General features: G+C 34.7%; 1 protein-coding gene across 1 annotated transcript in view; it reads left to right on the forward strand.

The window, feature by feature from the left end:
* The window catches only part of LOC149784335 (uncharacterized), a 107,876-nt gene extending 82,029 nt beyond the window's left edge, over positions 1-25,847 (forward strand). The window contains exons 9-13 of the mRNA XM_089932378.1: positions 1,409-1,561; positions 8,149-8,239; positions 9,984-10,086; positions 18,258-18,405; positions 23,475-25,847. Coding sequence (XP_089788504.1) covers positions 1,409-1,561; positions 8,149-8,239; positions 9,984-10,086; positions 18,258-18,405; positions 23,475-23,611 — 632 coding nt within the window. The 3' untranslated portion in view covers positions 23,612-25,847. The remainder of the gene's footprint in view (positions 1-1,408; positions 1,562-8,148; positions 8,240-9,983; positions 10,087-18,257; positions 18,406-23,474) is intronic.
* The last annotated feature ends 975 nt before the right edge of the window (positions 25,848-26,822 follow it).

A 26,822-nucleotide genomic window follows, 5' to 3' on the forward strand; every position in this document is an offset into this window, starting at 1 on the left:
CCCATCATATTGATTGTGAACAGTATCCTCTCCCGGAAATGTATTGATCTCCAAAGAAAGTACATGACTTTCTCCCAGCACTGAGAAGACACTTGCATACAGACACAGAAATAATGAAAACTTAATCCTTTCCTTGTGAGACACACTAATTGCAACTTTACAATGGAAAGGTTTTCTATTGAAGATAACGTTTCCCACCAAAAGTCTCACTACACAGTGCATGTCCCATTAGAAACCCATAGCAACCATTCTGTACATATGTCCAGTATGGGGTTTTATTTCATGTCATTTATTGCATTTTGGACAGAGTTTTAGTCTCTGTCGATCAGGTTCCCATCTTTACATTTTCTGTTGTCTGTCTTGATGCATAGCTGCCAAGTCATGCTCTGTACCAAGAAAAACATAACTTCAAAACTTTAAACTGTGTGCTGACACTATCATAACTTCAAAACACAATTTCCTAAATATGCATCTATAACAAATGGAGACATTGAGTTCCATTACCGCACACTAATAAAACACAGTTAATCCTGATTTAATAAAGTGTTTTCAGTGTATCAGTGCCTTAGCAAGAAATGAACAGGTTTTATTTAATAATTGAACTTATTATTTTACAGGTTTGATGCACTAATCAAGCTTGAACATTTACACACTGCATGAATGGCCATAGTAGAGCAAAGGGTGTTCGAGCTTAGTGTGTAATTGATTTTCAAGGGTTTTTAAGCTTAGTGTGTAATTGATTTTCAAGGGTGTTCAAGCATAGTGTGTAATTGATTTTCAAGTGTGTTCAAGCTTAGTGTGTAATTGATTTTCAAGGGTGTTCAAGCTTAGTGTGTAATTGATTTTCAAGGGTGTTCAAGCTTAGTGTGTAATTGATTTTCAAGGGTGTTCAAGCATAGTGTGTAATTGATTTTCAAGGGTGTTCAAGCTTAGTGTGTAATTGATTTTCAAGGGTGTTCAAGCATAGTGTGTAATTGATTTTCAAGCTTCAGGACTTCATGAAGAGTTAATATAAAGTTTAATTATTTTATTGTAATTACAGATAGTTGTAAAATTACTTATTTTTAACAAGACATTATAAAGTAATTGTCTGCTTGACATCATTTTCCTTGCAATGAATAATTTATTGTATAATTAAATACAGAAAAATAGTACACTGAAACTCTGATGCCCTTTTAACTGATTTTTATAGAAAGTGTTTATAATATTATATAAATACATGTAGATCTTTTAAAATTGTATTTGATAAACAGGATTACAGTATCAATGAATCCATCATCACCATTTACAGATAACATTTAATTCATTTAAGGAAGGCTTGCCAATCAAAAGATGAATAAATCAATGCAATTCAATACATACAAGATAGATTATAAAAAATAGAGCTTTTCATTTATGCTGAATCCAGATTTGGAGACTGTGATGTTGACTACAGGCTCTCTTCCCATGACTTCCACACTGGCTGATGAGGAATCACAGGACATTCCCTGTAGCTCACACAGCTACAAGTTTTGGCCCAGCAAAAGGAAAAGGTCCTTCAGTGCTGCAAAAACTAATGACGGTAGGTCATACTTTATCAGCTCCCAAAAAACACTACATACTATTCATCACTTTTTTTACATCTTAGCACTATTACTGTTGCCATGGCAGCATATATTAACTTTTCTGTATTTAGCTCATTTTCTCTGCAAATTCTGTATTAACCACTACAGAACTTGATGGATATACTTGTACTGAAGCTTACTCACGGCAGCCTATATTTTATTTGTCAGTGATTACGTTTTTGCACTTTGTTTCATTACTCTTGACATTATTGCATATATAGTCATCAAACTTGATAATTATTTTTAAATTTCTTGACTGATATTCAAGCCTTAAATAAGGTTGCAGTAAGCTACTTTTAGTCAGTCTTTAGTCCACAAGGTTACAGTAAGCTACTTTTACTCAGTCTTTAGTCCACAAGGTTACAGTAAGCTACTTTTACTCAGTCTTTAGTCCACAAGGTTACAGTAAGCTACTTTCACTCAGTCTTTAGTCCACAAGGTTACAGTAAGTTACTTTTACTCAGTCTTTAGTCCATCAGGTTACAGTAAGCTACTTTTACTCAGTCTTAAGCCCACAAGGTTACAGTAAGCTACTTTTACTCAGTCTTTAGTCCATAAGGTTACAGTAAGCTACTTTTACTCTGTCTTTAGTCCATAAGGTTACAGTAAGCTACTTTTACTCAGTCTTTAGTCCACAAGGTTACAGTAAGCTACTTTTACTCTGTCTTTAGCCCACAAGGTTACAGTAAGCTACTTTTACTGTCTTTAGTCCACAAGGTTACAGTAAGCTACTTTTACTCTGTCTTTAGTCCACAAGGTTACAGTAAGCTACTTTTACTCAGTCTTTAGTCCATAAGGTTACAGTAAGCTACTTTTACTCAGTCTTTAGTCCATAAGGTTACAGTAAGCTACTTTTACTCAGTCTTTAGTCCATAAGGTTACAGTAAGCTATTTTTACTCAGTCTTTAGTCCACAAGGTTACAGTAAGCTACTTTTACTCAGTCTTTAGTCCACAAGGTTACAGTAAGCTACTTTTACTCAGTCTTTAGTCCACAAGGTTACAGTAAGCTACTTTTACTCAGTCTTTAGTCCACAAGGTTACAGTAAGCTATTTTTACTCAGTCTTTAGTCCACAAGGTTACAGTAAGCTACTTTTACTCAGTCTTTAGTCCACAAGGTTACAGTAAGCTACTTTTACTCAGTCTTTAGTCCATAAGGTTACAGTAAGCTACTTTTACTCAGTCTTTAGTCCATAAGGTTACAGTAAGCTATTTTTACTCAGTCTTTAGTCCACAAGGTTACAGTAAGCTACTTTTACTGTCTTTAGTCCACAAGGTTACAGTAAGCTACTTTTACTCTGTCTTTAGTCCACAAGGTTACAGTAAGCTACTTTTACTCAGTCTTTAGTCCATAAGGTTACAGTAAGCTACTTTTACTCAGTCTTTAGTCCATAAGGTTACAGTAAGCTACTTTTACTCAGTCTTTAGTCCATAAGGTTACAGTAAGCTATTTTTACTCAGTCTTTAGTCCACAAGGTTACAGTAAGCTACTTTTACTCAGTCTTTCGTCCACAAGGTTACAGTAAGCTACTTTTACTCAGTCTTTAGTCCATAAGGTTACAGTAAGCTATTTTTACTCAGTCTTTAGTCCACAAGGTTACAGTAAGCTACTTTTACTCAGTCTTTAGTCCACAAGGTTACAGTAAGCTACTTTTACTCAGTCTTTAGTCCATAAGGTTACAGTAAGCTACTTTTACTCAGTCTTTAGTCCATAAGGTTAAATGAGCTTATGATATGGTCCTTCATCGGTTGTCAGCCTTCATTCACAACTGCTATTTTCAATATTTTCTAAAAAAAATACCACTTGACCATTTTGCAGATGATTTTACAAGAAGTATTTTGACATAAAGGCCTTAAATGGATGCCATCGTTCCATCACCCTTTATAGCTACCATTACTTACAAGATTTAAAAAAACAACAACTTAAAAACAGCTTTTTTCATGGCTAAAAATCCACAATGAAATTTTACCAAATTTTTAAAATAATCTATCCTGTTCTGAAGGCCTTTAAAAATTGATACAAATGATGCCAATCTGCTTTTAGATTTGACCACTGTTACCAAAAAATATTTTAAAAAAACTAAAAACAACTTGTCAGCAAAATAAGCTCAACAGAATTTGGCCAGATTTGGCAGAAAACATCATGGTATAGATGATTTTCAAGTGATACTGATCCATAATCAAATATGGCCTCAATCACTAAAAACTAGAATTTTGTGTATGCTGTTCTTTAGAATTGGACCAAGTTTGAGGGACAAAATTCTTGAATTAAGAACATTCAAATTTATTTATTCAAATGATGCCAGTTGACCATTAAATATAACTAACAACACTAAAAAATAAAGCCTTTGAATTTCTCAATATACCACCCATTAGAAGTTTAGCAATTTCACAGCATCTTGACATGTAGGGATTTTAAATTTGTACAAATGATTTCCATTTGCCATCAAATATGGCTACTGTTACTATAAATATAAGAACTTTTTAATAGCTTCTTCTGAAAAACCTGCTAATGGCTTAGCATAATTTTTTTGATTTTGACAGAAGCATCCTAGATTGAAAGCCATAATTCATATTTATAGAATTGTTATCAATCCTACATTAAAAAAATGACTACCAGTACTTAAAAAGAAACATTTACATAATTTTTATTGAATTGACAGAACCATCCTAGATTGAAAGCAATTCATATTTATAGAATTGTTACCAATCCTTCATTTAAAAAATGACTACCAGTATTTAAAAAGAAACATTTACATAATTTTATCTTTAAAAAACTCAGCCCGACAGAATTGGACCAACTCTGACAGAAAGAATTATGGCATAGAGGTTGGTCAGTATGTGATGATTGATATTGATGTGCCTTCAAAAATGGGTAAAGATATCGTATGGGTACAAATTTTTGTCTGGCAGCGACAGTGACATCCTCATTACAAGTCATATTACAAGTTGTTGATGTTTTTCAGAACCATAACTGTTGCATTCATTGTTTATTCAGCTGAAACTTGAGCATATTACAAAATTCCAACTACTCCGGTGGCCAAGTAGTCCGAGCATCCTCCTCAGATGCAGGAGGTCACAGGTTCGAACTCTGGCCAAGTCATACCAAAGACTTATAAAAATGGTACTAACAGCTGCCTCGCTAGGTGAACAGCATTAAGAGGTTAATGTTAGGAATGATCGGCCTGGTGTGAGGATATATTGACTGGGTGGGACATGATGCCACATGTCTGCGGCATGATGCCTCTGTTAGACATCACTATAAACTGCCACACTGCAGACATCATAGTGATATGACTAAACAATTGTTAAAGCTGCATTAAAAGTCCAAAACACACACACACACAATGCCTACATGAATGTGTGACAATTTCCCTATTACAAAATGCCTTAAGGATTGTGTGATGATTTGCATATTACATTATGCCTAAAGAAGTAAATGATGATTCGCATATTACAGTATGCCTACATTTTTGTTTATTGATATGCATATTACAAAATGCCTAAAGGAGTGAGTGATGATTTGCATATTACAGTATGCCTAAAGAAGTGTCTGATGATTTGCATATTACAGAATGCGTAAAGAAGTGTCTGATGATTTGCATATTAAAGAATGCTTAAAGGAGTGTCTGATGATTTTCATATTACAGAATGCCTAAAGGAGTGTCTGATGATTTGCATATTACAGAATGCCTAAAGGAGTGTCTGATGATTTGCTTAGTCAGGATTTTCATGCCTGTGCAAGCAGATAGCTGTGGCACAATAATGCTGGTCACTCAGTGTATCCCCTAGGGGTGCAAGACTGAGAGTCAAAAATCTCCTTGGTATCAAAACTGGGGGTCAGATTAAAAATTTGTTGGTCTCTGAAGCGCAAATGAGGGTAAAGGGAAACGCTGTCACTGGTAAGACAGCATGCTTATTAAATATTATGGCACAGTAATATCAGTTTTCTTTTGAAGCTTGGAGATCTGAGCCAGAATTTGATATGGAAATAGTAATAACAGACATGCTATCAATCAGTCAGAATTGGATATGGAAATAGTAATAACAGACATGCTATCAATCAGCCAGAATTTGATATGGAAATAGTAATAACAGACATGCTATCAATCAGCCAGAATTTGATATGGAAATAGTAATAACAGACATGCTATCAATTAGTTAATTTTTTGGCAGTTGTCATCCAGCTGATTGTCTGTGAATTTATTCATTCAGTTATCAATCCATTATTGTCATGTCTGCAACATTGGTATTACTTTTATGATGGTTACACTGGTGACAGGGAAAAATGCAATACATCATTGCATAGGTCACAGGTGAGATACCACATTTTGCAGAACCCTTGTATACATGTAGATCTATGGTAAAAACAACAGTTTTAAAATTGCCCTCAGTAATTCAGTTGACAGTTAACATATTCTGTGATTTATCTGCTGTAAGGTTGATGCATCTCATGGGCTTTCAAAGAAGGTTGGGGGTGTTTTTTCCTGCAAATTTAAGGTTGAAATATTCCTCAGTTTTGCTAGTTATTGCCTGTTGTTGTCATCTCAATTTTCAGTTGGATATTCCATGTCATTATCGTGAAAATTATTAATAATTAGGTAAACAGAATCCCATAACAGGAAATAACAGTACACTGAAACAATTTGTAAACAGCAAGTAACATCAAAACAAGAAATCGTTTCCATCTTTTAAAATGTTATTTACAGAAACTTTAAACCTTTCATTTGTGCCAAAGAGGTTGTGACTGCAAACATGAATACTCCATTTAAAAAGTTCAGTGTTATATTTTATGCTAGGTTAGACAAATGCTTAATATCAAGACATGAACAAAGAGTTACTTAAAATTCATAATTATTTTTGGTTTTTACCAAAAATGAGATTGTTTACAAACACTTTACCAGAAGTGATAATGATAAAAGAAAATGATTAATTTAGCTAATTCAAATGAAAAGAAAAATTTTATATTGTCACAGAATAGAAACCGAGTGTGTTTTTGGACTAAATGAATAAGACAAACACAATGTGTGAAAGATGGCAATTTATGAAATAAATTGATAAAGAAAAATATATGGTGTAAAAATACAATGATTCTCTAACACTCTCAACATACGATTCACCCAATCACTCTACACAAACATTCATACATTGAAAATAAACAAAAAATATGAATTTAATATGAAATACAGATCCAAGAAACCTCATGGACTGCAGATACGTTTCAAACAGTATTATACACTACAAGAGAGATTCACATAATCTCGGGTATGGATTCTGATTAAGATTCAAAATAATCTTATAATATTCAAATGTGTTTCAAAATAATGTCATAAACTATTAGAGAGATTCACATAATCTCTTGGAACACAACTAAGATTCAAAAGAATCTTATGAACATAAAAATACACCCAGTTGGAACAACAATTGAACCAAACATGCTTCTAGACCCTTGTACAGTTGCACGATTCCTTGGGCTGGCCCACACTCTTATCAGCCGCTTGCATCCTTCACGGATCCACATGTACAGTCATACATATACACATGTACAGACAGCATACAACCCCCTTTTGAATTAGCTACGTCTACGTCTGTTGCTCAGACACGTACATACACACATACGTATCGACAGCACGCAGCCTTAAATACTCTGGAAATTCCAGACAGCTCTAAACAGCTTCAGATAGCTCTAGACAGCTCTAGTCAACTCTGGTCAGCTCTAGTCGTAGTCACAGTCAGCTACAATAAAACCAAACTGGTCATAATAATAGTTTCTGTAAAATCTCTAGATATATGCTAATACATTAACCTCTAATAGTGACTTGTAATTCAAAGTTTAAATCTGCGTTGTAATAAATGCATTATTACGCGATAAGACATAACAAACTGAATAAGCTTCGCATATCAAATGAAATATAAATTTAACACTTACCCCAATGGCTGGAGAACAATGGAGAGCGTACACTCCTTGACGTGATCCAAAACAACCAGTGTCGGTTTAGAAATTGATCTTACTTAAATTCATAGGAGAGTGAGCAATAGTCAGGGTAAAATACCCCTGCATATCATGTTATTAATGTCCCTCATCACAAGTAATTTCTGATGAGGTACATGTTAATACAGTCGCTTACCTGGAAAAACACTTATTCACCCTAGATAACGTTGTACGTATGTACAACGAAAAATAGTCAAATAGCTCTAAGGCAAAACCAAGTTATTTTTTTTGCCTAATTCTGTGACATATATTGTGAAATCAATTGTCCCCCCTTCCCCAGCAGGGAAATCACTGAATACTGTGCTGTCAACAGAAATTGCAATTTCCAAGGACACCATTGTACTAGTATGTCTATTTTAGCTTCATCTGTTAGAAAAAAATGTATATGTAATGTTTCCCTGTTGAGAATCAAGTGATGAAAATGATGACATTTTTTAGGAGTTAATGGATGTCATACAATAATTGCTTCATTTAATGAAAAACAAAGGTAAATATATCAATACATATTTGACGGAAATGGTTACTGCATTAAAATATTTGTACATATACATAGATGGTGTTGATGAGATGAAAGAAGAACCAACAAATCTGCACAAAGGTGATACCATTGAAGACAGAAATGTTCTTGATGGCAGCTTTGATAGGTAATGTCTATTAAGAGGTTTTAATAAGAAGGATTAAGGATTTTTACCTCTTGTAGCATATTCATTATTCCCTGGTTAATAATGTCTCTTAATTCTGAGAATGGTCTGCAAAGATGATGCTCCTGAGCTGTGTCATTTCAATGCTATAATGTTTTGCCTTTGTATAAGAAGTGCCATAATTTGGTATGTATACTGTGCAACCCTATTTGAAATCTGCTTCCTTCTTAAAAGTCGTTAAAGTCATTCCCAGACAGCTTGGAGATATTTGAGTAAACTTCAGTGTGCTGATGTTTGCATATAATAAAAATACTTTAACTACAGAGTATTCTAGTTGTAATGTGACTTTGGGCATGGCATCAAGTGATGCTTCTCATGAAGAATCACAGGCCTGCCAAACTTTACAATGTCAGTCTTACTGAAATGACCCTTACAGACTTACAGAATAATAGCAAAAGCTACAGAAACAAGATCACTGCAGTGACATTCAGATATTGGCTTGTAAAGATCTGATCCTGATCGAGTTTTTTTGTTAGATGCAGTGGAGCTGGTCATGGAACCAGATTAACTTGACCTATGTACCTCAGATGCTTTAATGTGGCTATGTTTTTCATGTAAAATGACTGTGTGATCAATCTTTTGCTCTTACATTATAGCTTTGTTTAGAAATCCCATCCAAAAACAAAATTTCATGGTCAATCGTCCATTTAGAAAGTTCTTACTGACAGCACAGAAGTATGAAAAGGATTATTCATCTTCTTGATTTTGTGTGTTATTGTGGTGTAGTGTTCTGAATAATAATAATTTGTTACAAGTGCTTATGTAAGTATTCAGTTGGTACAATTTTAAACAAGACAGTCTCTTATAGTTGATATCAAACCACAATTAGTCAGTCAGTGATCAGCTGGGTGGGATTTATTTGCTTTTGTTAGAGTGGCATAAAATATGATATAAAATTTTATCACATTATTTACTCCTATACTCAGCCTGCACATGCCATAACACATCATTTCACATTTATCTATGGCTGGGCATTATACGCTGTAACAGCAATTTATATTAAACCTCTGTGACATATATTATATGTGACAGCATATTATACATTGAAAATAAGTTTACATTATCAATGGCAAAGTATTATAAACTGCAACAGCATTGTTCACTATCTACAGAGCATTTTACATTATCAATGGCTAAATATTATTATACAATTTAATGCAGAAATTTTACAATAATAGTGAATTCTCATTATTTTAATTTGTTCTTTTGGAACCGATCAATAATATATTTCTTCATTTCTGCTATTTTTGTGTTAAAGTTAACTGTGAGTTGATAAATATTTTCCCACAATTTTCAGAAATAATTTAGTGTCACATGTGTCCATTAGCCCATCTGTAATAATCTAGTTACTTTACCCATTGGTCCATTGATTAAGCTTTGTGATTAGGTCATTTCGTGAGGTGGAACATATTGTTTTGCTGCTGTTTGTCCATATGTCTTTCCCGAGTCAATATTAACACAATAGCACAAAAACTATTAAAAGTTGAGCCATTAAATTGTACTTACCTTGTCCTGTTCAAAAAACCTGATTGCATTGTTTGGCTATGACAGCAAACTTTAATGCATAGCAATTTCTCAAAGTCTTTAATTTTTAAAAAATACATTTTGGGTCTGCAGTTGTGGTAGATATGCTTTACAAACACAAAATTAAGTTTTCATTTTAACTTATATAATTATTCTCTGACAGAGTGCCAAGCAAGAAAGGACTCGACTTTCCCCATGTGGATGTAATGAGAAAGAAACATGAGAGACAGAAATTGAAAGGACATAGCTGTAAAGAGTGTTATGAGGTACTAAACAGTTCTGAATGATTGTTTCGATATCATTGGATAACACAGATACACAGTAAACACTTCCTGATGCATGGTAATGGATAACATGCAACACAGTAGCTAACACCTCCTAATACATGTCAATTGTTAACCTAGATACATATTAGCTAACATTTCCTAATACATGGCAATAGATAACACAGATACACATTAGTTAACACTTACTGACTCATGGCAATAGATAACCTAGATACACAGTAGCTAACACTTCCTAATACATGGCAATAGATAACACAGATATACAGTAGCTAACACTTCCTAATACATGGCATTAGATAATACAAATACACAGTAGCTAACACTTCCTGATTCATGGCAAAAGATAGCACAGATACACAGTAGCTAACACCTAATACATGGCAATTGATAACCTAGATACATATTAGCTAGCATTTCCAAATACATGGCAATAGATAACACTGATACACAGTAGTTAACACTTCCTGACTCATGCCAATAGATAACCTAGATACACAGTAGCTAACACTTTATAATGCATGCCAGTAGATAACACTGACACACTGTAGTTAACACTTCTAATTTATGGCATTTGATAACTTGTACTATTTACTTAACACTTTCTATTAAATGGCAATAGTTAACACATACACTGTAGTTAACACTTATTATATGGCAGTAGATATCAAATGTACTGTAGTTAGCAATTTTACTTGACAACAGCTAACACATACACTGTAGTTAACACTTATTATATGGCAGTAGATATCAAATGCACTGTAGTTAGCACTTTTACATGACAACAGCTAACACATACACTGTAGTTAACACTTATTATATGGCAATAGATATCAAATGCACTGTAGTTAGCACTTTTACATGACAACAGCTAACACATACACTGTAGTTAACACTTATTATATGGCAATAGATATCAAATGCACTGTAGTTAGCACTTTTACATGACAACAGCTAACACATACACTGTAGTTAACAATTCCTTCTACATGGCAATATTTAACACAGATACACTATTATCTGGTGAAACAACCAGAACTATGTCTTATTTTTAGGGAGTTTATTGACTAGTGCACCCAGTAAACTAGTGCACCCAATAACTTATCTCCATACAAGACTAGGGTATTCTAGGCAAGCTCATAATCCTATCCAAAGAGGCCATCCACATCATTTGGAGTGGTTTCTACATCTGTATGTCTTTCATTTCGTTTGTATCCTGTGGGATTTCTTGTTGATGTACCATTTTGCAACAACATGGAGCTTCAAACTTCATCTCTGCATTTCTGGACCCAGATGTTTGGACTATTAATCACCTGTTCATCCACTACAATTCTGATCTTGTGGGTAATTTGAATGGAGAGTGGTAAGACTTGAAGGATAATTCTGATTGTCTTTCAATAATGGGACAAATCCTAGATCAGCAATCTACTCCATCTTGCAATAGATGTGCCCAGGAGAATTCTGGACAAGCACTGTTGTCATCAGTGTTCGAGCCATGTCCAGGCAAGCTCATTCTCATGAAGCTTGATGTAAAAAGTTTGAGCACTCATGTTGTGGAGAAGTTAGCAGGCCATCCGCTATGAATTCATATGAGGGAAAGTGGCATGTTCTCTTCGACTGGTTTTGTGACAGTGATCCACTACCCTCCTAGGTTCATTTTATCAGTTGGTTCCTTTAAGAAGTTATCCACTTCCATTATTAAAGGGTTTTGTTCCATTCTTCCAAGTATGTTCATATATGATTGGAGAGAATATATTGAGCACAGCAAGGATCTATCTGTTCTGTTTTCCATTTTCAACCTGTCCAGTCCCCTCTCACTGACCTTGCTTTCCAACTGGACTCTATCCTGGGTCTTCACATGGCTCAGTTCACTCCAGTTAGAGCCCTTGCCTTCAGCATTGATGAAGCTGTTATCTTATAAGACTTGCTTCCTGATTTATCTTGCTTCAACATACAGGCCAACTTCATGCCCTGTTCAGATTACCTCCAGTTCTGATCAAACAGTTGGGTCATCCTGATTACTAAATTTGATTTTGTCTCCAAGAACAGTTTCTAAGAATCTGGTTTGCACACTGTTGTGCTATCTAAGACAAGAAAACAACATCAGTGGTGCCCGACAATGACTGTTTCTGCCTGTTGAGATGGGAAAGTAATACATAACCTCCCAAGTGCTGCCTTTTTGGCTCAAGTGGGTTTTTTGCTCAGCATATTCTGAGCTCTGTCAGGCACATGAAGATCTCAGCATATTCTGAGCTCTGTCAGGCACATGAATATCTCAGCATATTCTGAGCTCTGTCAGGCACATGAAGATCTCAGCATATTCTGAGCTCTGTTGGGCACATGAAGATCTCAGCATATTCTGAACTCTGTCAGGCACATGGAGATCTCAGCATATTCTGAACTCTGTCAGGCACTTGAAGATCTCAGCATATGAAGTCCAAATGATTGTGACAAGTCTAGCATTCAGACATAATTTTCAACTTGAGACTGAAATTGGTTGGCTGGCATGCACTGCCTACTTTCTCCAGCTTTTGTCTACACAGTATTGTGTCACAAAGATGAGAGTAGAATGTAATATGCCTCTGATAGCTGCCTGTATGAACATCAGGTCTCATTCAGGACAGCACAAACCTGTGTTAAAGGCATGTGAGATGTAGCTTTTTCAGGATTCACCTTTTGTTGGAAAGGCAACAACTGTGTACAGCACCCCACAGCATTTGGCTTTTATTATACCAGTAATTAATTTCATATTTTTCTGATTGTGATGCCTTTATATCAGGAAGGCACAGGTTGTATTGCCCACAAAAGGATGATTAAGGTAGTGATTGGATGCATTTCCTCCTCCTTTTACCAATTCTTCTCATGTTAATGTAGTTGGATTCAATTAAAAACGGGGCATTTTTTTGTAAATTGTATTGCTTTAAAGAATACTTACCTGATACAGTTAGTATAAAGTCCTCTAACCCATCCCCACAAATGCAATCATTCTTTTATTGGTTTGGCTGAAGCTTTAACTGGTAAACATCCAGTATCTGATTGACCACCTAGTGTTGCCAAGGGGAGGTAGTTTGGTGTTGTTGTTGTGTGGTTTAACGTCATTTTTCAGCACACAATAGGCTATACATGGCGGCCAGTATTAATGGTGGAGGAAGAACCCAGGAAAACCCCGGAAAGAACCACCGACCCATGAGAAGCTACTGGCAAGCTTTCTCACATACCCACATTGGCCGAATCCGAGACTTGAACCCATGCAAGGTGAGGTAGTATGTTAAAGTTGTTACCTTCATCTGTATGCTTTATAGACAAAAAGATCAATCATTCATTATTTCAGGAGGGCTGGATTCAGAAGGTAAGGCAGTTTATTTTCTGATGTTGATATGATTGATTAGGTATTCTTAGAGAATCAAAAATTATTTTTAAAAATGCCCTTTCCATAACACATTTCCTGCTTTATTTCATATTTAGAATGTCATTACATATTCCCCCTTCTGGGGCCCTGAGTGGCCGAGTGGTCAAAAGCGCTCTCTGTTACGGATCACTGCCATTTCACCTCTGTCTGCGTGGGTTCGAGTCTAGGATTCTGCTAATGTGGGTATGTGAGAAAGCTTGTCAGTAGCTTCTCGTGGGTCGGTGGTTCTTCCTGGGGTTTTCCCCAGGTTCTTCCTCCACCATTAATACTGGCCGCCATGCATAGCCTATCATGTGCTGAAAAATGGCGTTAAACCCCACAACAACAACAACAACAACAATAATATTCCCCCTTCTCTCAGTTCCACTTTTGCCCCTGAGTGGATCCAGAAGCTCTCATTAAAATGGGAACAGGAATTATATTCAAGGCTTCATTAAGTCTTTTCAATACTTATATACCATAACCCCATGACCATTAACTGCTTGTGTGGAATATAATATTACATGCTGAGCTCATGCAGTTATATCACTCAAGTTGACCACTTAAGTGTCCTAAGTGGTTAGAGCATCCGCCTCTGATGTGGGAGGTCATGAGTTCAAAGCCTGACTGAGTCATACCAAAGACTTTTAAAAATGGTACTAGCAGCTGCCTCACATGGTACTCAACATTAAGAAGTAAATGTTAAGACTGGTCTAAATCTAAATCACACACACACATAACTGTTGTCATTGGGTTATTTAACTGGAAGGAAATCCATGGGAGCACATCGTTTATTCAAGTTTTTCATTCTCATCATTGTTTCAGTAATGACTACCCAGCGATGCTCCCACGGCATTGGTTTGGATAATACACACAAAATTTGTATGATTTCGCACACTTGGAAAGCAGTGATGCATGAGAACTCTCACAAATTAGTTTCATGGCATACATATGAAAATGTACTCTGCACAGTATATAAATTTTATTCATCCTTTCACCCATAAGGAGCTTGTCAAGTCACACCAGTAGAAATATCACAGCCCTTGTTGCAGCATGTATTTTTTCATAATTGTTTGTACATCTGGTTTCTTCGGCTTGATATCAATGGTTGTTTAAACTAAATTTGAATGGCATATTGAGCCCCATAACAATCAGTCTGTCTTAGCTTGATCCTTCTTACATCAAGGATGTTTTACAATTGTGCAATAATATGGGCTATCTAAAAGACCTAATTGGCTGGCTCCCAGCATTGTTCATCTTTAGATGACTTTTTCTCTCTGCAGTTAGTGGCTGATCATTGTGATGAAAGTGTTGATGGAGATACCAGTGAGCGATTTTTCAACCCCAAAATGGTGTTAAATATGAGTCAGATGTACTGTATTTACCATATTTATTGGGACACTGTACTTGTTGGAACACCATGAAGTAATTTTTAAAGTAATTTTTTGTGCACTGTATGTTCTGGGACACTTTTTTTCTCAAATCATAAGTTGTGGGACACCTTTTAAATCATTCAAAAATTACATGTCGGAAAATGCACTCCAACTTAAATATTATTTGAAAAAATATAAAAACTGTGTACTTGAGATCAAATTCTTAATCCACTGCATCATCATCTCATCAACCCACCCCTTCTCCTGCACATGTATGATCCATCTTTTCAGTGCATGAAAATATGCCTTGAAAAATTATCATTTGAGACAACAAATCTCCTGAAGTGGAAACTGCAAGGACTTAAGTAGTTTCTTTTTATTTTTATATTTAAAATCTGCACCATTTGTGCTTATTTTCGCACTTTTAACCCCTTTCTTATTGACAGACTGTCCAGGAATGAGAACAAAGTACACTAGCATGTTATCCATCATATTGTCTGTGAAATCATCTTCTCTTTTGGCCTTCACAAATTCATCAAATGATTTTATTTTCTTCAATTCTTTTGAGTGATGCTGGGTCATCAGTTTCCATGTACTTTAACAGTTCTTCCATTGTTTCATTTTATTTTTCAAAATTCCATGAATACCAGTAAAAAGGAACCAAAGATGGCTTCCCAATGTTAGCTGACTTTGTATTAAAAAAATAAATTGGCACACTTAAAAGAATCCAAAGTCAGCTTCCAAGGTCAACTTGCTTTGTAATAAAATAACCTTTGTATTTGGTATCCTGTTGTTAAGTTCAGTGAGTTTATTGCTTTCTGCCAGTTTTGTTTATTCACCACAGGGGCTTCTATTTGCTTGGCATCTGTTGTCATAATTAATACAAACGGGCATTGATGTTTATGGGTATATAGTATGCACAGCATTAACTTGCTTTAATACTACTTTTTGTAACCCATGCTAATGAAAAGATTGTCATTTGCACTCACAGTGAATGTATTTTCAAATAATGTTTTTTATTTGTGAGATACTGTCATATAGTTATCCTGGGTATAGTACGTTCTTGGTTATTTTGCACCTAACACTGTGTCATACATGAATGGCAGATGTCTTCAAGCAGTCATTTGATATTTCCCTTTCGTTTGCAATTTTGTTGGATCCAGTTTTCAATCGGATAACGTATTCAAACCTTTGAGTACAACCAAACACAATTTGTTTCTCTATGTTCACGTAAATGAACAATGTGTCACGTGTATCTTACATTAGCGATACACACAACAGTATGGAGTTAATGGATATAGTTTTTTCTTCAATGATCATGAAAAAAGAGGAATAAATCATAATGATACAAGGTTAGTTTCATTTAATTTATTATCAAATAAGTGTTTTATCCATTTTTTTTGCAATGTGCATTGATGGAGGTGGGGTAAAATTTGTTGTTTCTTTAGTATTGGGATATATGATCTCAGTGAAAAAAGTTTATCCATAAGTTCTGGGACAGGAAAAAATTAATAATTTTATCATGATCCAGTATATATGTTAAATGCAGTACATGCTGGATGGACAAAAGCAGATGATATGATGGTCAACTCGCTCATTTCAGCTGTATTTCAAAATTAAATGGGAAAAGGCTGACAATCAAGCCAAATGAAAATACAGACAACTTAAAAATGTGTGTGTGGTTTGGATTTTTAATGTAGCTTTCAAAAAAATTTCAGTCATATTGCTACAATGTATGCATTGTGGCAGTTTATAGTGATATCTAGCATTGGAGCATCATGCCTCAGATATGTAGCATCATGTCCCACCCAGCCACATTATTCTGACACCAGACCAGCCAGTCCTAACACTAAGCTCTTAATGCTGAGTGCCTAATGAAGCAGATGCTTGTACCATTTTTATAAGTCTTTGGTAAGACTTAGGAATAGAACCTGCGACCTCAAGGTGGATGCTATAACCACTTTGGCCACCAGAGAGGTCCAATTTAAAAGTGTGCTTTTTGTTTAATTTCTTGTCACAGTTAGCAGGATCATGAGCTACAAAATCATATAGCATAAATGTACCTTAAATCTGATAAATAAGAATCTGAAATTAGGAAATCAAGATATTTATTTTATCAAAATTCTAAAAGTAGACATTGTGGAAACATAATTTTGGCGTAATAGTCAGCACTGCTAATTTAGTAAAGTTAATTTTAACAAAACTTATGTAAGTGAAAAATCTATTTTGAAGTAGAAGTATCCAAAAGATAATACATATGAGATGTGGAAAATTGTACATAACAAATATAGAGAACAGTGTTCAAACTTGTTCCAACTGACTAAGCTATCTCTATGCATTTCAGACAGCAGACTGAAAGGGGGTACTCAGTACAGAACAATATCTATATACAGATAGGGAACATATTAGGCTCAGAAACTATCAAGATATCAATGCTTATACACCTAGAGGAAACATTTTTTTTTTAAGATTTTGATTTCAGTAGGGTCTTCCTCCCTTATATTTTTTACAAGGAGGAAATGCCTCGTTTATGATAAAATCTTGGGAGCATCTCTGCCCACTGAATTAACTTTCTACATTGTTTTAGCACTCTTTCCTTTGGTTTGTGATCCTGGCTTCATCTGTGGATTCAACTTACAGAACACTTTTTGGTTCAAAATATTTTTCTGTCTCTTCATCTCTGTGAGCCCTTTTTGAATTCCTTTTTTGCTTGAAATGTAACATCACACACTTCCTTTCCTTTTTATCAATCCTGCTCCTGGGTCCTGTCCCAGGGTGGGGCCATTTGTTCAATAAGTAGGGCATCTTTTTTGTTATGGTTTTGACATTACATTTTAGTAAAACTTATCATTTTTGGTTGACTTTTATCTGATATTGTAATAATCCCTCAATCATGTAACTTCATGTTTTAATTTTATATGATTCCATACTTCCCTTCTCCTTAAACAACTGTGGACCCTTTGTTATGTTCCTGGGTGCCATCCAAGTAGTCAATAAATAGGACACTATTTTTTTTTGAAAGCCTTAATGAATTCAGTGAATATAACATCATCACATAATCACATGTCACCTTGTACTACTTGTGTTTTTGGTTTTTGTCCTAGGACTGGGCCTTTGGTGTGTAATAGTTCTTTCAGTTTACACCAGCACATACTATGCTTCCTTTGATCAATAAAAATTTTTCATGACCTTTGATCATGCGTTGTAGTATTGTGTCCTTTAATACATCAATTGCTTGTTTCAGGGGCAGGTGTATTCAGAGAGACATCTAAATACATTAAATTTATGCACAGGAGAAGTGTTCAGATTTAAGTTGTTTTGTTGTAAAAGATAAAATAAATTCCCAAAATTGTTGTGAGGTAGTGTTTTCAACCACATTTGATAAATTTCAGTACTACAAGTCTAAAGGTTTGCCGGAAGAGGAAATCACCAAGCAGATACAGGACTGCTCGCGTCATCGGGCTCATTACATTCCCCCAGAGACACCAGAGCATTTCTGGTCCATTGGCTTTCCAGACACACAGGAATGTGAGGATCGAGGTTTGTTCTTGTCAACTTGTACCTTAGTTTACATTTTTTTACGTTTTGCTTAACTAAATCATTTTTAGCTCACATGACCATTAATTTAATTCTAACAAAACAAATTTGACAGAAATCACCATTGTACTAATTTGCCTGTAAATATGGCAGCCAGTGCAAAAATAGAATGTCCTTTACACCATCTCAAAAGCTATTAGAATTTCACCAAACTGAAAGCATTCTAGCTTGAATGGCTTTCCTTCTTGTACAGGTGAGTTTCATCTTAGTTTGAAATTACGCACAATAATGGGGTCATCTTGCATATTATTGGCTGATCTTCTTTCCACTCTGGAAGCCATATGTCTGATCCAGTTTTGAGCAAACTTGAAATATAAGCTTATTTAAGCATTTTTTCTACTGTTTCAGTGAGATCCATTTATATTAATGAGGTAATCTTGCATCTGATTGGCTGACCTTGTTACCACTCTGGAAGCTGTATTTCTGATCTGATTTTGATCAAACTTCAGAATATGGGTTTACATCATCAAGATCTTGAATGCTTTCAGTGATGAATGAGATTCACATGTAATAATTAGGTAATCATGCATAAGAATGGCTAAGTTTCTCACAACTTGAGAGACTAAATTTTAACGAAACTTGATAAATAGGCTAATATTGTCAGAATATGAGATGATTTTTAGTATGAATAGGCTTTGTTCATATTTATGAGGTGATTTTAAATCAGATTGATTGATACTTTTGTATACCACTCAAGAAAGTTTTATAGGATATTTTCCTAAACATGATAACCAGGCCATAGTCATCAAAATCATGGTTGAATCTGATTAAGAGTGAAATTCATCATATTATTGATGTGACATGGCAGCTGATTGGTTGAGCTTGTGAACACTAAAAATAATATTTCTGATTAGACTTCTTAAATAGTTGGAGCTTGACTGAGCAAAATTTATGCATATTATTAATGTGGTAATCATGTATCTGATTGACTTTGATCGAATTTGAATCAGATTTTTCTCCATATTGGTAAATAAGTATATATTATCATTTTTTGTAGATAGGCTCTGTAATGGGTGAGATATGCAATTATTAGTAACATATTAACTGAGCTTGTTACCTATCTTGATCTAGAGACTCTATTTCATCGGGGGTGGGGTGGGGGGGGTGCTGAGTGGTCTAAAGTACTTGCCTTTACTGATCACTGCTATCTCACTTCTTTCCCTGCAGGTTTCAGTGTCAGCCTCAGCCTATGTAGGTATGTGAAAAAGCTTGTGGGTGGCTTCCCATGGGTCATGATTCTTATCAGGATTCTCCCGGGTTCTTTTTTCCACCAGTTATACTGCCAGCCATATATAGCTTATCGTGTGCTCAAAAATGGCATTAAACCTACAGCAACAACAACCAATATTTTTTAAAAACTTGTTAAATGGGCTTATACTGTTAAGATCTTGGATGATTTTGATTAGGTGCAAGAGGTTATTGAGATGAATTATGCCTTTATCTTTAAAAAGAATTTGTATTGTCTATAGTAAAACTGACTTGATATGAATTTGGAAGATAGTTTGCCTAGGTAGTTCTTTTAATTAGGGATTGGCTGTTTATTCTTTTTTTACATTCAAGAAGTATAAACCAAAAATATGTGGTGCAAACTATTCTATGTTCAGCTTAAAAAAATAAGCAGTCAGTATTTATAATGAAATTCAGTAGTATAAATAGTTAAATAAACTCATAGTTTTCTTTATTTAATTATATTTTTAATTTCATTCAGTAAGGTGCAGTAATACAGAACAGTGAATCTCATGATATATAAACAGCCAATCAGAAGAAAAAAAACTCACCATGTGATATCAATACATAACTCTGATCATCTGGAAGATGTAAGATGTTTACATTCATTTTATATGTAAGTCTAACTTGTTTGATAATAAACAGTCAATCCTTAAATAACAGTTTATACACAAACTCTCTAAACAGTCAATCCTTAAATGACAGTGTATACACAAACTCTGTAAACAGTCAATCCATCCTTAAATGACAGTGTATACACAAACTCTGTAAACAGTCAATCCATCCTTAAATGAATCCTTAAATAACAGTGTATACACAGACTCAGTAAACAGTCAATCCATCCTTAAATGACAGTGTATACACAAACTCTGTAAACACTGGATTTATACGTTATTCAATACCATCTATGTCATTGAAACTGAGAGGAACTCACATTCTGATGTAAATCCAGAATAATCCTGACAAAGTTCTATGAGAAAAGTTCTGTATAAATTTCAAACCAGAAATGTACTGGTCAAAATGGCATCATCCAGAACTCCTTTATATAATTCACAAGAGTTCCAGAATAATATTATAGTCCAAATAAGGAAAACTTTCGATTTCCTTTGAACAGTCCAAAACAAACGTTTCCCTCTCAAAGTATATTTAAGTACAACATAAAACATGTCTGCAGACTTACAACAGGAACACAAGAAATGAGAATGACTCCAAAATCGGAATGAATCTGATTGCTCAGTTCGCTTCTTATATACTCCTAATATTAGGACTCTTATTTCACAATATACCCCACATGACAGATCACACTGTTCATTTCAAACTTGCTATTCATGTGACATAGCCCAACAATTGGGAAGATACTGAATTCTTCTTAAATCATCAAAACCCAATGAGAAATTAATCCAAAGGTACCATTCAGTCTTATTATTAAAATTATTATTAATAATTGTCACCACATACATAAACATCTATGTATAGATCCTTTGTAATATAATGTTCTTTACAGACTCAAGTCATGTCAGCAAATCTAACTAAAGACATTCTGTACAATTTAATCCATGAATAAAACTCGCAAAAATTAAATAAAATCATGTACCAGCAGTTAAAAAATAATTGATATACATTATACTGGCCAATCAGATTGCTGTAAATTGTAATGACAAAAGAAAAATTTAGTTATTACTATATAAACCTGCATGGTTATTGCTGACCTGGCTACCCTATGGATTCTGTATTTTGGATGGATGAAGCCCAAAGAATACTCAATGTGGATCATTTAGTCAAGAGCAGGGAAAAATGACCAAATCTGCAAAAGTGGACTTACCATTTTTTCTACTTCTAAAATTTCTTTTCATTAAAAATTATATATTTGATCTGTGTCAAAGATATGCTTATTCATTGGTTGCTGCACGAATTGGTAAACTGTCTGCAGGCATCAAAAGCAGCAATTGGCAGTTTTTGAAAATGGTGGACCAGTGTCATGTGAGAAGAAAATTGGAGGAAGCCAAAAAAGAATGTGCTACCCAGAATTTTCTAAAGATTCATGCAGATATTTGGCCATTTAAGAAACAGTTTAACAAAAGAGTATATTATGTTCACTGTGGTGTGAGAACTGGATTTTTTGTAACACATGGTGGTAGAAGTGAACTAAAAAGATATGTTGAGTGTTGTTGTTGTTGTAGGGTTTAACACCATTTTTCAGCACAAGATAGGCTATATGTGGCGGCCAGTATAATTGGTGGAGGAAGAACCCTGGAAAACCCCAGGAAGAACCACTGACCCACGAGAAGCTACTGGCAGGCTTTCTCACATACCAACGTTAGCCGACCCTGAGACTTGAGACAGAGGTGAGATGGCAGTGATCCGTAATGGTGAGTGCTTTAAACCACTCGGCCACTATATGCTGAGTGAAAATTCCACAAGGAAAGAACCAAATTAAAGACATAAATAAGCCTCTGTCCTCATTCTGTTAAGCACAGTGTCCGACAGTGAGGTAATGCTCATTATCTGCGTTGAAGTGATGATAAGTCAGTTTTTAGCTAAGTTAAATTTGCTGCTGAAAATAGCTGATTCATTAAACTGCTTTAAAGAAAATGTTTCCAGACAGCAAATTGCAGCAGGTGAGGGTGAACTATATAAGAATATAGTTAGAAAAGGTAGAGTGACACTGGTTTTAGGAAAAGACATTTCTTTTCTTGGTAAAAGAAATAGATGATTATGTATTTTGTCATTGTCATATTGATAGCTGTTGAAAACTACAGACATACTGCTTTTGGAATACTGATTGAGATGGGATAGGTAGACAGGTCTGTTATTAAAATAATCAACTGTTAAACTATATAAGCTAGGGGAGTGATATCAGACCCACTTGAGCCTTTTGTTATGAACTTATCCCATCCAAGAGTGCTCTTAAAACTCACTTATTTTGACTGCAAGAATAAGCTTAAAGACCTAATTTTGTTTCCTACCTTGAATATTTTCAGCATGTTTTTTGTGTTTTCTGATTTCATGGTGTTTGTTTTTTGTAATCATATCATTATATATATTTCTTATGTTATAGGTGCTGTCTAATGTTGTAAAGCACTTAGAGCTTCTAAAGATTAGGCACTATACAAAGTCCTCATTATTATTATTATTATTATAATGCCTTTATTTTTTATATTATAGAATAGATGTCCTTTTTATGCCCTTTCACCGTAGGTATGTAGGATGGTTAAATGTTATGTCAGCATAATATTGGGTACATGGTGCCAATTAAAAATCACCCACCTCCCCCCAAACAAATTTTTTTACTTAGATAAGGGGGCAATATTTTGTTGCCTGGTTCACTTTAGTATGAGTTCTAAATGATGATTAAAATGTACAGTGGCCAGTGGTGGCTGCTAAAAGCTTCATAGAGATGAGCATGTAGCCAGTGATCGCTCTGGTTTAAAGTTGATTGCTGTCCAAACTGACTTGGCTGTGCCACACAAATACAGAAATTTAGAACTACCCCAAAGGCAATACATAAACTGAGCATGAATTAAGATTTACTTGTTGTCTGATTCTAGCATATAAGCCAAATGTATTACCTGTCATGTATTAATTTGTTGTGAAATAGAGGGTTGGTCTAAAGCTCTATTCATGCTTTAACTCAACAGGGAAAATGTGTGTTGACTTCACAACACAATATTACTAATTCATAAGTTTGAAAGTCTTCTAGCCAGAGTTTTGTCTGTTTCATTCATTGCAAATAATTGGTCAGAAATATTACACTCTTTGACACCTCCATATGTTAACACTTGCAGGCTATATAAAGGTTGAGGAGGAGAGGACAGGACCTTCACGATATAGAAGAAGAAGACAGCTTGCAAAACACTTCAAATCTAAAACAGAGGAAAGAGGAAATGTGTTAAAGTCTGTTGAAAATATTACTGCTGATTAAAATACATTGAGTGGTAATCATCAGTAATAAATCTACAGTCAATGAATTTCTTTGTGGACTGGATAAATATGTGCATTTATTGAATGAATTTATACATAATGTACAAACCAGCCATGCTGAGAACACTTTGTACAGATGTACCAGTGAAAATGCACCAGAGAACAGTTCCGGTCTGGCAAAGATCTGATATGAAGAATACCTCACAAATGAGATATACATAATGAATGTGTTACACACATACTGATATCTAATATACTTCATCAAACAGATATACTTAATGAACATTTTGTATGCATTCTGGTATTGAGTATACTTCATCATACATTTTGTTGTACATAATGAACATGATTCCCATGCTACCGAGAAATCAGGAAAATGTCTGAATAAATGATATATTTTTTCCGACTGTGAAAAGAAAGTCCTTGAATTTCACAAAAATGAAAGTCAGGGTAAAATCCTTGAATTTTCTGCCACCTTGACGCCCGAAACAATCTTGTAATTCAGTTGTAACTAAACTGATTGTGAGTTAAATTTATCAAGTTCTAACCAGAATATTTGGAGGGTGCAGTAATGATCATTTGGGTGCTTGCAATAAACATATATGCTGAGTCAATCCAAATGCTCAGTGGGTTAGATTTGTCTAGTAGACTTTTATTTTCAAAGTCAGCTCAATATCCATATCTTTCTTTACACGGAAGGTATGAAAACCACTCCTGCATCACAAGATGCTAACATGGTCATGGCAGAGCATAGCCACTTACTGGATGGCCTAGCAAACTTTAAACGCTGTTAGATCGAGTGATACATGGATGAAATGGATATGAAAATTACTTATTTTCTCAGAAATAGTGAGTATTAAAATTGTTGTGACTTTAGTCTGCTGAAAGACAAGATAAAACTACGATGTTGATGAAACGTGACCTGATACTCACGATTTGCATTGCTAGTCACATGAGTACACAAATCTAACAACCCACATTTTCAAATGTTGTAGAGACAAAATTAAAAAAATATTAAATGAAAGTCGAATACTGGTTGTAATAAAAATACAAAAACAAAATAACACAAAAGTTTCCATATTTGTATATTCCGAGAACAACTTCTGGAGTTTTGTTGTATCACTTGACTACCACATTGACATGTGTTCTCTGCTTAATAAATCAGTCTTGCCAGATTGCTGGTTTTCACAAAAAGTAACTGACTTTCATTTAATATAATTTAATTTCTCTATGACAACATTAAAATGGAGTTTGTTGTTTATATTACATGATTAATGGACTTCGATGTCGTCGTTTGAGATTTGTGAAGTGACTCGTAATGCAAATGGCAAGTACTGGGTTAGTAGTTTCATCTAGTCTGTCAGCGGATTAAAGACATAACAATTGTAATACTTGCCATTTCTGAGAAAATAAATCATTTTCCTACCAATTTCATGCAGGTATAAGTCGATATAACATAAGTTTAAATTTTCTAGTCCTGTGGTAAGCGACTACCTTGCGTCGCTACAGCACAGTGGCGGCAAATTCCAAATTTTCAATATGCAATTGCAATGACCCCCTGACCCCACCCCCACCCTAAATGTCAAAATATGAAAAATGGGGTGGGAATATTCTAAGGAAACCAGGATTAGAAAACAGACTTCGTTTTAAACCAAGTTTGTTGTCCAAATTGTTGAATCTCAGCTCAAATGATAAACTGTCATCCCTTGTATTATATATTTAAAAAAACGATTTCGACCCCTTTATCAATATAGGTTTGAGGTTTGGGGACTGGTTTAACGAATTACAAGAAGACAAGTTGATTTTACAGAAAATTCAGTCCTTGTTTTTCAGAATTTAAATCAACCTTTTTGAAAATGTTTTTTAAATGATGGATTTTTAACCAGATCATCTTAAGAAGATTAGGTTGTTTGAAAAATCTTGTTTGGGATTTTATTGGCACAGATAAATTCAAGGTTGAACTCTCTTTGTTACAAGACAAGGTTCTAATTATTTGCATTTATTGTCTTTTTATACTGTAATAGGAAATGCTTCCATTCTATAAGATGCATATATGTATTGCTATAGAATTCTTAAGAACTAAAACTTTGAAAGGAAATAAAACTAATTTATGTTGATTATGTTGTTCCCACTTAACAACATATTGCAGGTCAGCAAAATAAAGTTAGAATTTTTATTTTGTACATTGAAATGACTTTTCATGCCAATTTATAGAAATAAAGTCCAAAAACATTCAAGTGATACATTTTGTGGATTTGTACATGATCATCTTTCCTGGCTTAGATGTTTTGTAGTCTTGAAAGAGAACCATCTTTAGATTTAAAAAATGCATGTTTTATAATCTAAAATGTTCTTTTAGTCCATTTAGTAATGGTCATATATGAACCTTGAAAAAATTAATTTCATCCTGCAAAAACCCTGGAAATGACTTGGAAATTTATCTTTAGAAAAGCGTGGGAACCCTGAATGAAAATATTACACACATCTGAGATCATGTTATACACATTTGAGATCAAATGTATGTATCCAGACAGATGTACATGATTAACATGTTACACACATATGAGATCAAGTATATGTTGTCAAACAGTTGGATGTACATAAAGGAACATGTTAAATGCATCTGAGATCAAGTATAAGTCACCAAACAGTTAAATGTACATAAGGAACATGTTACATGCATCTGAGTTGGCCCCAAGTGGCCAACTGGTCTAAAGCGCTGTCCGTTACGGATCACTGCCATCTCACCTCTGCGCCAGTTCTAGTCTCGGATTCAGCCAATGTGGCTATGTGAGAAAGCTTGCCATTAGCTTCTCGTGGGTTGGTGGTTCTTTCCGGGGTTTTCCCGGGTTCTTCCTCCACCATTAATACTGGCCGCCATGTATAGCCTAGCGTGTGCTGAAAAATGGCGTTAAACCCCACAACAACAACAACAACAACAACATGCATCTGAGATCAAGTATAAATCACTAAACCACCAAACAGTTAACTGTATGTAAAGAACATGTAACATTCATCTGAGATCAAGTACAAGTCAACAAACCGTTAAATGTACACAAGGAACATGTTGCATGCATCAGAGATCAAGGTTAAGTCATCAAACAGTTAAATGTATATAAAGAGCATGTTACATGCATCTGAGATTAAGAATAAGTCCCCAGACAGTTAAATGTACATAAGGAACATGTTGCATGCATTTGAGATCAAGGTTA

This window comes from Sinohyriopsis cumingii, chromosome 14, assembly GCF_028554795.1.
Source record: "Sinohyriopsis cumingii isolate HCF-2022 chromosome 14, ASM2855479v2, whole genome shotgun sequence".
In the NCBI taxonomy this organism is placed as follows: domain Eukaryota; kingdom Metazoa; phylum Mollusca; class Bivalvia; order Unionida; family Unionidae; genus Sinohyriopsis; species Sinohyriopsis cumingii.